Raw genomic sequence first — 13,022 nt, 5'->3', positions numbered from 1 at the left:
GTTCTAACCACTGTGGCAAAGGTTATGCCTGACTTTGTTTTTTTTTTTAATTTTAATTTTTATCTTTGGCTGCATTGGGACTTCGTTGCTGCTCATGGGCTTCTCTAGTTGCGGCGAGTGGGGGCTACTCTTCGTTGCGGAGCACAGGCTCTAAGCGCTTGGGCTTCAGTAGTTGAAGCATATGGGCACAGTAGTTGCGGCACGTGGGCTCTAGGGCATGCGGGCTCAATAGTTGTGGCTTGCAGGCTCTAGAGTGCAGCCTCAGTAGTTGTGGTGCACAGGCTTAGTTGCTCCATGGCACGTGGGATCTTCCTGGACCAGGACTTGAACCCGTGTACCCTGCATTGGCAGGCGGATTCTTAACCACTGCGCCACGAGGGAAGTCCCATAGCTGACTTTTGTCCTCTTTTTTGGCTAGTGTAGTTTTATAATATATTTTGTAACTTTCCTCAAATGACCCTTTGATTACTTGTGAAGCTTAAAAAAGAAGTTTCTTTTAAAGTGTAAATAAATTTGTGAGAGAAATGTCAAGTTATCAATCAAGCCCTGAAAAAATAATGGAAGAAGTCCATTTCTGCATGCCTTGGGAGGATTGTCTGTTCTAATTGGACCATGTACCTGTATTATTTTCTAACTTGTAATCTTATATCTGTTCAATTTTCCCAGCTAAACCAAAAGAAAGAGGAAGTAGAACAGAAGAAGAATGAATATAACTTCAAAATGAGGCAACTAGAGCATGTGATGGATTCTGCTGCCAAGTATCCCCAGGTACTTTTCATAAGAAAGAGTGCATTTCAGGAGGAATAAGCAATTTTGTGAGCGATGCAAGTTGGAAATTGCTAAGACTAGCTTTGTCTTTACAGAAAAAGATTTTCACTAACAGCTTTTCTGCTTTTTTTGATAAAAAGGTACCAGTGTTTTATTTGTTTTACTTGGACAAGAATTAGAATAGCGAGCTATATACGTAGCCTGTGTATTTTCTACGTGCTTGGCAAGTATATTTACAATGAAATCTTTATAACCACTTAATCAGGTATTTGGATGAAATTTGATTTTATTTTAGAGCCCTAAAACACCACCACACTTTCAAACACATTTGGCGAAACTCCTGGAAACGCAAGAACAAGAGATAGAAGATGGGAGAGCCTCCAAGATTTCTTTGCAACACCTTATAACAAAGCTAAATGAAGACAGAGAAGTCAAAAATGCTGAAATCCTCAGAATAAAGGTAACTGGGTAATTTTTTTCAATGAATTTAATGTTTCAAAATAAGCAGTATCTTTCATGGTGACTGAGGATCCAAAATTCAAAAGGGACAGAACTCCAGGGTAGATGGAGAAAAGTCTTCCTCTCACCCCTGACTCCAAGCTGCCTAGTTTGCGGTCCCTGTAGGCTTCAGGTGTAGCTAGTTTCTTATTTATCTTCTGAGAACTTTTCAGCAACACCTATAACCAGGCACGTAAGCGTTGTCTCCCTGCCCCATTTGGTTTTCATGCTATGGTGTCATGTCATACAGGCTGCACTAACTACTCATGACAGTGCTGTCCAACTTTTAGATTTTTGCCAGTTTAATAGCTGAAGCACGTTATCTCATTGTATTTTTAAATTTGTATTTTTCTTATTAGGAGTCAGATTGAGCATCTTTTGGTTTTTTGTGTCTATGAACTATATCCTTCACCCATTTTTCTGTTGTTGGACTTGTTCTTAATGAGGTACAAGCATTCTTTATATGTTAGAGAGATTTGCTTTTGTCTGTTTCTCTTGTTTGCCATTTCTTTAAACTTCCTTCTAGTGTTTTTCGCCCCGTACTTGGGGGGTATGGTTTTTGTGTGTGGGAGAGTATATTTAGGGTGGTGTTAGGGGTGGGAAGTGCGTGGAGAAGTGCCTGGGTAGGTGTAGTGTGGGCGCAGAAGGGTGTGTAGGGAGGATGCGATGCCCCATAGAAGATAGTCTGTGACCTCATGGCTCTGCAGTGAGTTTTTGTTTAGGAACAAAATTAGCCTACTGTGTAGGAAGACAGTATCACTCTTAAACTTTGTTTCTCATAGAGGGGATCATTCCTGGCTTTTTCATTCAGGGCGGCTCTCAGTATGCTGCTATCTCAGGAACGTGGCATGATCTTGGTACTTAGAAGAAATTGGATCAGGTTAAAAGAAATCAAACAATAGATAAGCAGAAGTAAATCAAAAAGTTCACTCCTTGCAGACGAGTATTTATTTCCTCTGGGTGGTTATGCTCATGATTTTCAAGTCAGAATCCAGTTAAGTATTTTGAGACTGTGGCACATCAATTTTTAAAAATTAGAATCTAATAAATAGAATCAAATAGAACATTTACCAAAGTAGTAGATGCTTTTGTTCATCTTTTCTCATAAAGGAATTTTAATGAATTAAGGTTTGTTTGGGGGTTTTTTTGGCCGTGCCGCCTGGCATATGGGATCCTAGTTCCCCAACCAGGGATCGAACCCATGCCCCCTGCAGTGGAAGTGCAGAGTCTTAACCGCTGGACTGCCAGGGAAGTCCAAATTATGTGATATTGATAAGAGACTATGTTTAAGACAATGGGGGTATGAAAATTAATCACATTCGGAGCCCCTGAGAGCTTCTCATAGTCTACTTTTTCTCCAGTGATACCCAGAGCAGTGTTCAGTGTGTGGAGGGAGCTTAAAAGAGGAATACCTGTCTTATCACGGCCTGGGGAGCAAAATGATGCCTACTATAAGGTGTTTTCTGAAAAGACCTGATTTGATGTTATTAGGAGCAGTTGTGTGAAATGGAAAACCTACGCCTGGAAGCTGAGCAGTTAAGAAAGAAGAACTGGCTCCTGCAAGGTCAGCTGGATGATATTAAAAGACAAAAGGACAACAGGTGAGAAAAAGCCACGAGCAGTCTGTGAGCTAAATCTTGGCCTGCCTGGGTATAGTTGAGTGAATGAGGTCAGCATAGGTTTCACAGCGTGTGTGATGTTTCTTGCTGATCCAGGAGCCACTCCAGGGGTTGCTTCTCAATCAGGTCTGATGAGGGGGTTGTTTTACCAGAGAGGGAAAATAAGGTCATCACCATCTTGCCCACTCTGTTAATAACTTTTGTTTTGCTATAGAGCTATTGAAATGAATTTCAAACACGTGAAATACTTGAACCAAACTGTCTACTTGTATTTGAAAGGGGTGAGGCGGGAGCAAATATGTCAACAAGACAAGGCTCAAGGTTCTGCCAGCAGAAAAAGGGAGAATTTTCTTGGTTTTGCTTCTTGGCTTCTGGGGAAGGGCACGTTCCTAGGAGAAGCTGTACAGGAGGGCGTTCTGTTAGGTCTCTGTGTGTGTGGGGGGGGGTGTGGGTGTGGATATGGATGTTTGTGTGTGTGTGTGTGTGTGTGTGGTGTGTGTTTTGGCCTCAACTCAGTCTTCTAGTTGTATCTGATAACGGCACAGCGTCTTGTCAAGGGCAACCGCACCCAGGTTATATCGTGTCTCTGACACTTGAAAGTTGTGTGACTTTGGACACATCTTTAAACCTCTTAGTGCCTCAGTTTCCTTAGCAATAAAGTGAGGGAGATGACACCTCTTATACAAGGTGTTTTAAAGACCAAAGATAACGTGTGTAAAGTGCTCGTTACAGTGCTTAGGAGAGGGGAGCCACTCAACAAATGGTGGCTGTTAAGTAGACACAGTAGATTTATGATCCCACCCCTGAGTGAGGGCTGGAGATGAGGGTGGTCTATGAGACTATGCAGGAAGTTGAGGTTTGTCAAAGGGGGTCTGTATTGGGGATGGAAGCCCTTTGTGAATTCAGCATCCCAGGTTAGGGGTGTCTGCTTCTGCTGCTGTTGTCAGAAGATCTTAACAGGCGCTTCCCACTCCCGACGCTCCCCATCCCTGTCCAGAAGCAGCCCTGACGTGCACTGTCCAAACCTAAGTGAGACAATGGATATTTGAGGTTGGTGATGGTGGCAGTGCTAACAACCTATTCCTAAATGTTTCTTTGCTGGGTGGTGGGGTGCAGGGGGATCTTAGTTCCCTGACCAAGGACTGAACTCGAGCGCTCGGCAGTGAAAGCTCAGAGTCCTAACAACTGGACTGCCAGGGAATTCCCCTAAATGGTTCTTTTCAAGTTTTAGTGAGCATAGGAGGTGCTCATTTTATTAAGCATCCTCTTGTAGGGATTTCACTTCCCCTTCTGGGTGATTTTGATGCAGGTAGTCCACAGTCTGCTCACCTAGTTTCCATATGCTCCACCTCCATGTCCAGGCATATTAAAGAAAAGCATTGTACCTTTTATCAAGAGTTAGTTTGAGCGTGGAACTTAGAACGTTACCAGATCATGTATAAAACCACAATTTAAAATACTTTATTTCATAGCCTTATGTCCCATTTGTGAGGAGCCATACAGAACCTTCTTCATGAAAGATTAGAATAGAAGAAAATTATAGCCCAGGGGTCAGCCTGTTTGGTAACTGAAGTTTCATTGGAGCAGTGCGGTTCTTTCATATAAATATCACAGTGGCTGCCTTTGCATTACAGCAGCCCAGTTGCATAGCTGTGCCGGAGACTTTATGGCTCCCAAAACCTATGTCTGGTTCTTGACAGAAAAAGTTACCCACCCCCCCAGATTAGACAACAGAAAACACATCTGCCCTAATGTTTTGGGGTGTTTTCCTCACTACCATTTTAATCTAGGCTGTCAGATTCATTAAGTGGAAGAAACTAATGTAGCTTCTGTTTTCCTTCAAGGAATGATCCTTTACTCACCAGTGAGAGAGAGATTTCTAGAGAAGCCAGAGGCCTTCAGGCAGGTTCTCCTAGGGGGTTGTCTCCTGATCCAGGCGCTGCCCACAGAAACTCAATTTATTATCCAACCTGGTCAGGCTCACAGAGATGGCCTCACATTAATCAAATTCACATGATACTGATGTATAGTCCAGAATGTAATTTTCTTTGTACAGAGGAGTGTTTCTTTTCCATGACGGGATTTATGTCCGGTGCTCAGAGAATCCCCTTCTTGGTGTCAGCATGTATGGGAAGCCCGAGTGGCATCAGAAAATCTCCAGCTGACTATGATATCCAATGCAAGGAATTCCCTGGTGACCGGGGGCACGGGTTTGATCCCTGGTTGGGGAACTAAGATTCCGCACGCCGCCTATCGTGGCCAAAAATAATAAATAAAAAGGGCTACAGCAGTCCCAGACCTGAAATCCAAAGCAAAGAGGGGGCATCAGAGGCTCCACGGGACAGGCCAGTGTGAGGGGCCCTCACTGCCCCCATGTGTGTCCTGTGTTTCCCCACCATCCCGACCCAACCAATCACATTCATGCCAGGCACCTGGACTGTCCTTTCAGCCCCATTTTGTTCACATATGATCTTCAGATGGTACCGCTCTAAGTTAATACTTTATTCTCAACCAAACCCTGTAATTAGATTTCCCAGCTTTGCTCATCTCACTTTTGTATGGAAGGAATCCCGAATGCTGGGGATGTACCTTATTTCATCCTCATGTGTTGATCACGCTTATTGACTCTGCTAACTTGACCTAATCACCATAGAATTAGCTCTTCTTTGCACATCTTGGCATTGCTGCATGTAATAGATACAAAATCGATACTTGAATATATTTGACACTTTTCCCATCCTCCCTTCCTAATCTAACGCAGTGAACAGAATCATTCAGACACGCAGCAGCTGAAGAATGAACAAGAAGAAATCAAAGAAAGACTTGCTAAAGTATGAATTTTTTTTACATAGTAGTTTTTTTCTTGTGTGAAAAATGCTTTTATAGTTAGCATTTATGGTTATATATTTTAGAAACCATTTTATTATTGAAATTTTGTCTTTTTTGTATTCCTGTTAAGTTTGATATTTACCATCAGTATTTAGCTATAGTTGAGAATTAAGAGTGAATTAGTCTTCATGCCTAGACGGTAAGCCTACTGCTCACACAGAATTCTCCATTTAGAAGCAAGTATCGAGTGCCTATTTGAGGCCTTAAAGGGCACAATACATGAACGGTTGTAAATAGGTACCCCCTTTATGTGTGTGTAGCTGGGATTGTGGAAAAGGATGTCCCTTTTTTTTTTTTAATTGAGGTATAGTTGATTTACAATATTGTGTTAGTTTCTGGTGTACAGCAAAATGATTGTTATACCTATATGTGTATTCTTTTTCATATTCTTTTCCATTATGTTTTATTATAGGATATTGAATATAGTTCCCTGTACTATACAGTAGGACCTTGTTGTTTATCTACTTTATGTATAGTAGTTTGTATCTGCTAATCCCAAACTCCAAATTTATCCCTCTCCCCCTTTCCCCTTTGGTAACTGTAAGTTTGTTTTCTATGTCTGTGAGTCTGTTTCTGTTTCGTAAATAAGCTCATTTGTATCTATTTTTAGATTCTACCTATAAGTGATACCATATGATGTTTCTCTGACTTACTTAACATGATAATCTCTAGGTCCATCCATGTTGCTGCAAATGGCATTATTTCATTCTTTTTTATAGCTGAGTAATACTCCATTGTCCATATGTACCACATCTTCTTTATCCATTCATCTGTTCATAGACATTTAGGTTGCTTCCATGTCTTGGCTGTTGTAAATAGTGCCATTGTGAACATTGAGATGCATGTATTGTAAAGGAATTTGCTTTAATTGGTTTTATTACCATTAGGGAGAGCAGACTGATTACTTTCAGTCTTTTGTTTAGCAATGTTAAGAACTTAAGTCATTTTTTCTTTCTCTTTCTTTAATCTTCTTATAGAATAAATTGGTTGAAGAAATGCTAAAAATGAAAGCAGAGTAAGTACACTCTTTTGTAATTCAAGTTCTTGTTGATCGTTTCTTTATTAACACCAACCAGTATTCCTCTAAAGGAAGAAATGCTTATAATATCCACAAGGTAAGTAAATTCTTTCCTTTCTGCAGTAGTATGTGAACATAATAGATATTTACAAAATTCTTTTCTTAAATAGCACTTGCTAAAGGGGTTCCTCACATGAAGCCATTCCAAAAACAAACTTAAAGAAATAAGTGCCAGGAAAACCTTAGCTTCCCTGGGGGAATTGATGGGTTTTCTCCTCATGGACAATGAGAACTATATAACCGACCAGGTTTCTTTCTCACTTCTGGTTTCCTCTAATTTAAAACCTTGAGGCCCTCTCAGACCCATAGATCAATACTATGAATTCTTCTGGTCTTGACCTTGTGTCTCTTTATATGTTTTCTATGGACATGATTTTATTTTATTCATATAGTTCTTATATTTTAATTTATGTAATCTTATAAACTGCCTCATTCTTCGATAAACAAGATACACTGTATTTTCTATCAAGTTCAAAATAAGTAAACTGGTTGGTATTAACAAAGTGATAAAACGTTAGAAAGATATTTTACTCTCTGAATAGAATAGATCTGATCAGGAACAGCGATTCTCAAACATTTTCACTTGTTTTACCTCCTAGAAGAATTTTGAAACACCATATGCCCTCTTGTACATTTTTGGAGTTGACTATGTCTAAAATTTTCATTGTAAGTTTAAATTATTGCAAAGGATAGAAGTTTTGACATACTGAAAATAGTGACATTTAGAAATAAAGCTTTTGTGGTGTTCTTTTAAAAGTTATCCAACTGATTTGGTACTTTCTACCCATTTAAAAAATACTTGAAGAAATTCGTAAGTCTAAAATTTTACACTGTTCCTTTTTCCTTTGAAATTAAGTTTCCATTCTATACCCATGCAGAATTATATCCTAATTTAATATATTGTTTGGAAAATCTTTTGTTGACTGCCCTATCATAACCCAGCAATGAAAATATGTATGCAAATTACAAGTAATTTGTAAAAATTTATTATATTCATATGGCTCTAAGTGTTATATTTTTTCTGGATTGAGTTTTCATTACAATTATTAAAGTATCCTGAATTTATGGTAAATTTTTATGAATAATTATTATACAGGTAAAATTTTATTGGAAATGCACCTCTCAATGCATTTTATCTTAATGCTTTTTCTCTAATTAGCTCATTCTGTTGCACTTAATTCTGGAATCATACAGTATTCACTATCAATTCTGTTCCTACTTTTTTGTTTTTATAGATATAAAGGCTGAGAAATCTTGTTCACATACTAAGTAAATAACAATGGAAGGAGTTTTGTTAGAATGTTGTCCTTCAATTATTTGAACTCTATCCAGGTTAATATGCCAGAAGTTACATAGTGATATGTCATCAAAAATTATTTTTAGGGACTTCCCTGGTGGTCCAGTGGTTAAGACTCTGTGCTTCCACTGCAGGGGACATGGGTTCGATCCCTGGTCAGGGAACTAAGATCCCACATGCTGCATGGTGTGGCCAAAAAAAAAAAAAAAAAAAATCCTTTTAATGACCAGCTGACAAAGACCACCCAACTTGTGAAAGATTTGTTACTCAGTTATTGAGTCATTTGCATCATAGAATCATATACTTAATAGAGTATAGGTGTGGAACAGAACTTTGTTCAACACTTTCATCTGCACTTGAGCAGTTTGGGCACTGGCTCCTTGCCAGTTAGCTGTAGGGCTGGGACAGAAATCTGGATCACTTACAGGATCTATGAGAATCCACCTGTATAGTTTGTAGAAGTATAGATAATACCCATTTGAGACCTTCTAGCAAAAAGAATAAAAGCTATCTAAGCTGATACATAATTTACTTCATGATCTAGTAACCAGTGCTACAGTGTCCCTGGGACTACAGGAGCCCACACAGTGGCAAGTGAAGCAACCTCCAGAAAATGGCACACATGGTTTTATCAGTCCCAGCCTACAGCAACAATTTTAAACATTGCGTTATCCACATGTGTATGTGACAATGCTTTTAAAAAGCTACAAAGAACTGAATACCAAGCCAACAGTGGTGTAGGCAGATGTTTAATTTCACATAACAAGAGGTCTGGAGGTGCATTGACTCAGTGATGCCATCACTGACCCAGACCCTTCCCATTCTTCTGCATTTGGTACTCTTGCTTGTGACCTATTGACTACAAGATGGCTGCTGCAGCTCCAAACAACATAAGCAGGATCACAGCTTGCAGTGTTGTGGGTTCAAAAGGACTTTCTGTTTTCAGGGAAAAAAACTCCCAGAAACCCTCAAGATTCATTGTGTCTCCTTATCCAGAATTAGCATGCCTGCAGGGCAACCTGAGAAAACCAGTATCTGGCAGTGGGGTAGAGATAACCATGGTTTTAGCTCAGACCAGTTATTATTTACTAATCTTTGGGAACTGGGTGTGCTTCTCCTCTCCCTTTCTTGTCCTCTGAATAAACTGAGTTTTTATAAAAAGCAAGGGATTGGCTGTTGGGTAGGCAGCTGCAGCGTCTGCCATGCCACAAAGCCTTTTCATGAAACGAAAGCAAAACACATAAGACAAATGCAGAACAGCTCCAGATGAATTGGGAGAACATCAGTGCCCTCACTCCCACACTGTCCTCCTGAGGTTCCACAGAATGTAGTCTGAAAACACCGCCCTAGAAATTGTTGGCCTTAAGTGGTATTTTTAATTCTGTGTATTACATCACTTAAATCATCAGCTTTCTATTCCATATGCATTGTAAAATAAATAAAAAGCATTTGTTTCTTTGGGAAGCTTATAGGATTCAGTTAGTTTTGTGAAATTCTATATAATTGTTTGGTAACCCTTTTTTTTTCCCCCTTTTGAACACTATTCTTTTTTTTAACATTTTATATTGGAGCATAGCTGATTAACAATGTTGTCTTAGTTTCAGGTGTACAGCAAAGTGGTTAAGTTATACATATACATGTATCTATTCTTTTTCAAATTCTTTTCCCATTTAGGTTGTTACATAGTATTGAGCAGAGTTCCCTGTGCTATACAGTAGGTCCTTGTTGGTTATCCAACACTGTTTTAAATATAGCAGTGTATACATGTCAATCCCAAACTCCCTAACTATCCCTCCCCACCTCCCTTTCCCCCTGGTAACCATAAATTCATAATCTAAATCTATGAGTCTGTTTCTGTTTTGTAAATAAGTTCATTTGTATCATTTTTTTTTAGATTCTGCATATAAGTGATACCATGTGATATTTGTCTTTCTCTGTCCGACTTAACTTTACTCAGTGTGACAATTTCTAGGTCCATCCATGGGTAACCCTTCTTTTTAATGTTTATTTTCAATTGATAGTTGCATAAAGTGTATAAATTCTAAATAGCACATCCTTGAAGAAATGACTAGTGTCCCACCATCTGAGAACCAGTTTTTGAAACCAGAAATGATTACTCTAAGATATGGGGCACTGAATAAACCATGCAGACTGTAATAATGCTTAAGTAACAGCTTGCTCTGAGGGCTAGATCTAAAAGTTTCCATTCTAAATTTTTGTTGTGTAAAAAACGGTTTGTGGAGCTTTCCAAAATGAAAGTTTTGGGTAAAACAACCATAAAAAAAGTGTATCTGCACCTCTTGCTGTCCTCCTGTGCTGTCAGAAAGGGGAGGGCTGAATATTAGTGATACTTTCAAATAAAAATTCTGGGCTTGGGTGGCAAGTGTCTGATTTGAGTACTGTTTTATAATTACGTGCCTTTGGGAGGCCATAACGCGATAGTTACTGTTACAGCCTAGAACAGCTCCAGAGTGCCCTTCAGAACAAAGAGACCGACTACGTTACAATGACTGAGGAAGTTGAACGAGTTAGAATATTGGAGTCTAAAGCGTTCCAAGAAAAGGAACAACTAAGATCAAAGCTGGAAGAATTGTATGAAGAAAAGGAGAGAACGTGCCAGGTGCATTTGTGTGTTGGTTTTTATTAACAGAGCCGATCAGCATAAGTCTCCTGGCTGCGATTGGGCATCCCGTGGTTTACAGTTGCTCCAGTGCACGCAAAGATGTGTGGTCACGAAAGCTGGGAACCTGGGCTCTGTCTCTCCCTCCCTGTGCTCTTGGAAGGCACGAAATAATGTTATTTTAAAATAAAAATTAAAAGCAGCTCATTTTCCCTTCCCTGGATTGATTTACCTGCAGGAGATGGAAATGTTAAGGAAGCAGGTGGAGTGTCTCGCCGAGGAAAATGGGAAGTTGGTAGGTCACCAAAACCTACATCAGAAGATCCAGTACGTTGTGCGGCTGAAGAAGGAAAACATCAGGCTTGCTGAGGTAAAACTCCTGAAAATTGTGCCGAATAAACTCATTCTGGTTTTTAAATGATGATTTAGTTAAAATTTAATTTAACTATTGAATCACTTAACTGCTTTCTTCAGGGAACCTCCTGAATTTAAAAAAAAAAAATTCAGCCATTGCTATTGTAAGCATAATTCAGTCAGTTATCATACACATGAGATTCTTGTTTACTGTTAAAGTAGTTTACAAACGGAAAATTTTAGTCGTAGTTTGAAATTTAAAGTTAATGAATGCCAAGAATAACTCTTCCTGCAAGAATTAGAGCCTTAATTTTTTTTCTTTTCCTTTTCTTAAAAATTACTGACCAGGAGTCAGAAAAGTTGCGTGCTGAAAATTTATTTTTAAAAGAAAAGAAATGAATGAATCATAAGGATCCTGATCAACTACCTACCTTGTTTGGAGACTTTTTTCCCTCTTATAGAAGTAAGACCTCTCCTTGCGCACTTAGTAGAACTGAATTAAGAGCCACGACTATTACCTGTGTATGTGGGGGTTGGGGGGGCTGACGCTCAAGTTTCTTATGAACTCTCTGCACCTGTGCACACCTGTGGCAGCCCGCAGCCTGCAGTTAGAGGTTACTGTTTCAAAGCTGTAAATATTGAGAAAACCTTTTGTCTTTTTAAAATAAAAGCCCGTAGCTGCAGTTTTACAGTGGATGTCGGCCAGATTATTTTTTTCCTTCAGTACTGCCATAATCTCCTTTGAGTCTTGCATCAGAAGCTCCAGCAGTATGCAGGTTCCAAAACTTACAGTGAGGTTAGTGACGGTGCAGTGTGCATGAATAGCAAACTTGTTAATATAGATTATTTTTGTATTCCTACTTGAAGTGTTCTCATGGGCCATTTTTATGACTGTTAATATGGCCATTTTTCAAAATGTAATAAAATCTTTTAAAAATAAATTGTTTAATAAGGTGATTTATATTGTTCATTCACCATATGCTTATTGAGCAACTATTATATGCCAGGCACTGGTCATCAGTGAACAAGGCAAACAGAAACCCTGTCCTCAAGGAACTTCTGTGTATCAGCACTTCATTCTTTCTTATGGAGAGTAATATTCCATTGTATGGACATGCCACATTTTATTTACTTACCATTCGTTGGGCATTGTGTTACCAAACCAAACTTGGGTCCATTCACCCTCGTGCAGCCAATCTACTGACACTGTGTTTGTGGGGGTTTTTTGTTTTGTTTTGGCTGTGCCGTGTGTCATCTGGAACCTTAGTTCCCCGACCCAGGCCACCACAGTGAAAGAGCCAAGTCCTAACTACTGGACCGCCAGGGAAGTCCCTCACCAAAGCATTTTTTTAATTAATTAATTTATTTACGTATTTATTTATTTTTGGCTGTGTTGGGTCTTCGTTGCTGCGTGCAGGCTTTCTCTAGTTGTGGCGAGTGGGGGCTACTCTTCATCGTGGTGCATGGGCTTCTCATCGCGGTGGCTTCTCTTGTTGCGGAGCACAGGCTCTAGGTGCACGGGCTTCAGTAGTTGTGGCTCATGGGCTCAGTAGTTGTGGCTTGTGGGCTCTAGAGCGCAGGCTCAGTAGTTGTGGCACACGGGCTTAGTTGCTCCGCAGCATGTGGGATCTTCCCAAACCAGGGCTCGAACCCATGTCCCCTGCATTTTCAGGCAGATTCTTAACCACTGCACCACCAGAGAAGTCCAGCAAAGCATTTTTAAAGGCAAGATGGTACTTCCCTGGTGGTCCAGTGGTAAAGAATCTGCCTTACAATGCAGGGGACCTGGGTTCGATCCCTGGTCAGGGAACTAAGATCCCACATGCCGCGGGGCAACTAAGCCTGTGCACCACAACTACTGAGCTCACGCACCTCAACTAGAGCCTGCGTGCTGAAAAC

General features: G+C 39.9%; 1 protein-coding gene across 1 annotated transcript in view; it reads left to right on the top strand.

The window, feature by feature from the left end:
- Positions 1 to 11,994, top strand: part of KIF15 (kinesin family member 15) — a 67,540-nt gene extending 55,546 nt beyond the window's left edge. The window contains exons 26-33 of the mRNA XM_029242077.1: positions 667 to 768; positions 1,064 to 1,228; positions 2,758 to 2,867; positions 5,647 to 5,716; positions 6,752 to 6,789; positions 10,604 to 10,769; positions 11,008 to 11,139; positions 11,472 to 11,994. Of these exons, the coding sequence (XP_029097910.1) occupies positions 667 to 768; positions 1,064 to 1,228; positions 2,758 to 2,867; positions 5,647 to 5,716; positions 6,752 to 6,789; positions 10,604 to 10,769; positions 11,008 to 11,139; positions 11,472 to 11,522 (834 nt within the window). The 3' untranslated portion in view covers positions 11,523 to 11,994. The remainder of the gene's footprint in view (positions 1 to 666; positions 769 to 1,063; positions 1,229 to 2,757; positions 2,868 to 5,646; positions 5,717 to 6,751; positions 6,790 to 10,603; positions 10,770 to 11,007; positions 11,140 to 11,471) is intronic.
- Positions 11,995 to 13,022: the final 1,028 nt, after the last annotated feature.

Source organism: Monodon monoceros, unplaced genomic scaffold (assembly GCF_005190385.1).
Source record: "Monodon monoceros isolate NGI ecotype Baffin Bay Population unplaced genomic scaffold, NGI_Narwhal_1 Super_Scaffold_3, whole genome shotgun sequence".
In the NCBI taxonomy this organism is placed as follows: domain Eukaryota; kingdom Metazoa; phylum Chordata; class Mammalia; order Artiodactyla; family Monodontidae; genus Monodon; species Monodon monoceros.
Note: the sequence above shows the minus strand (reverse complement) of the source record. Positions and strands in the feature narration are given on the sequence as shown.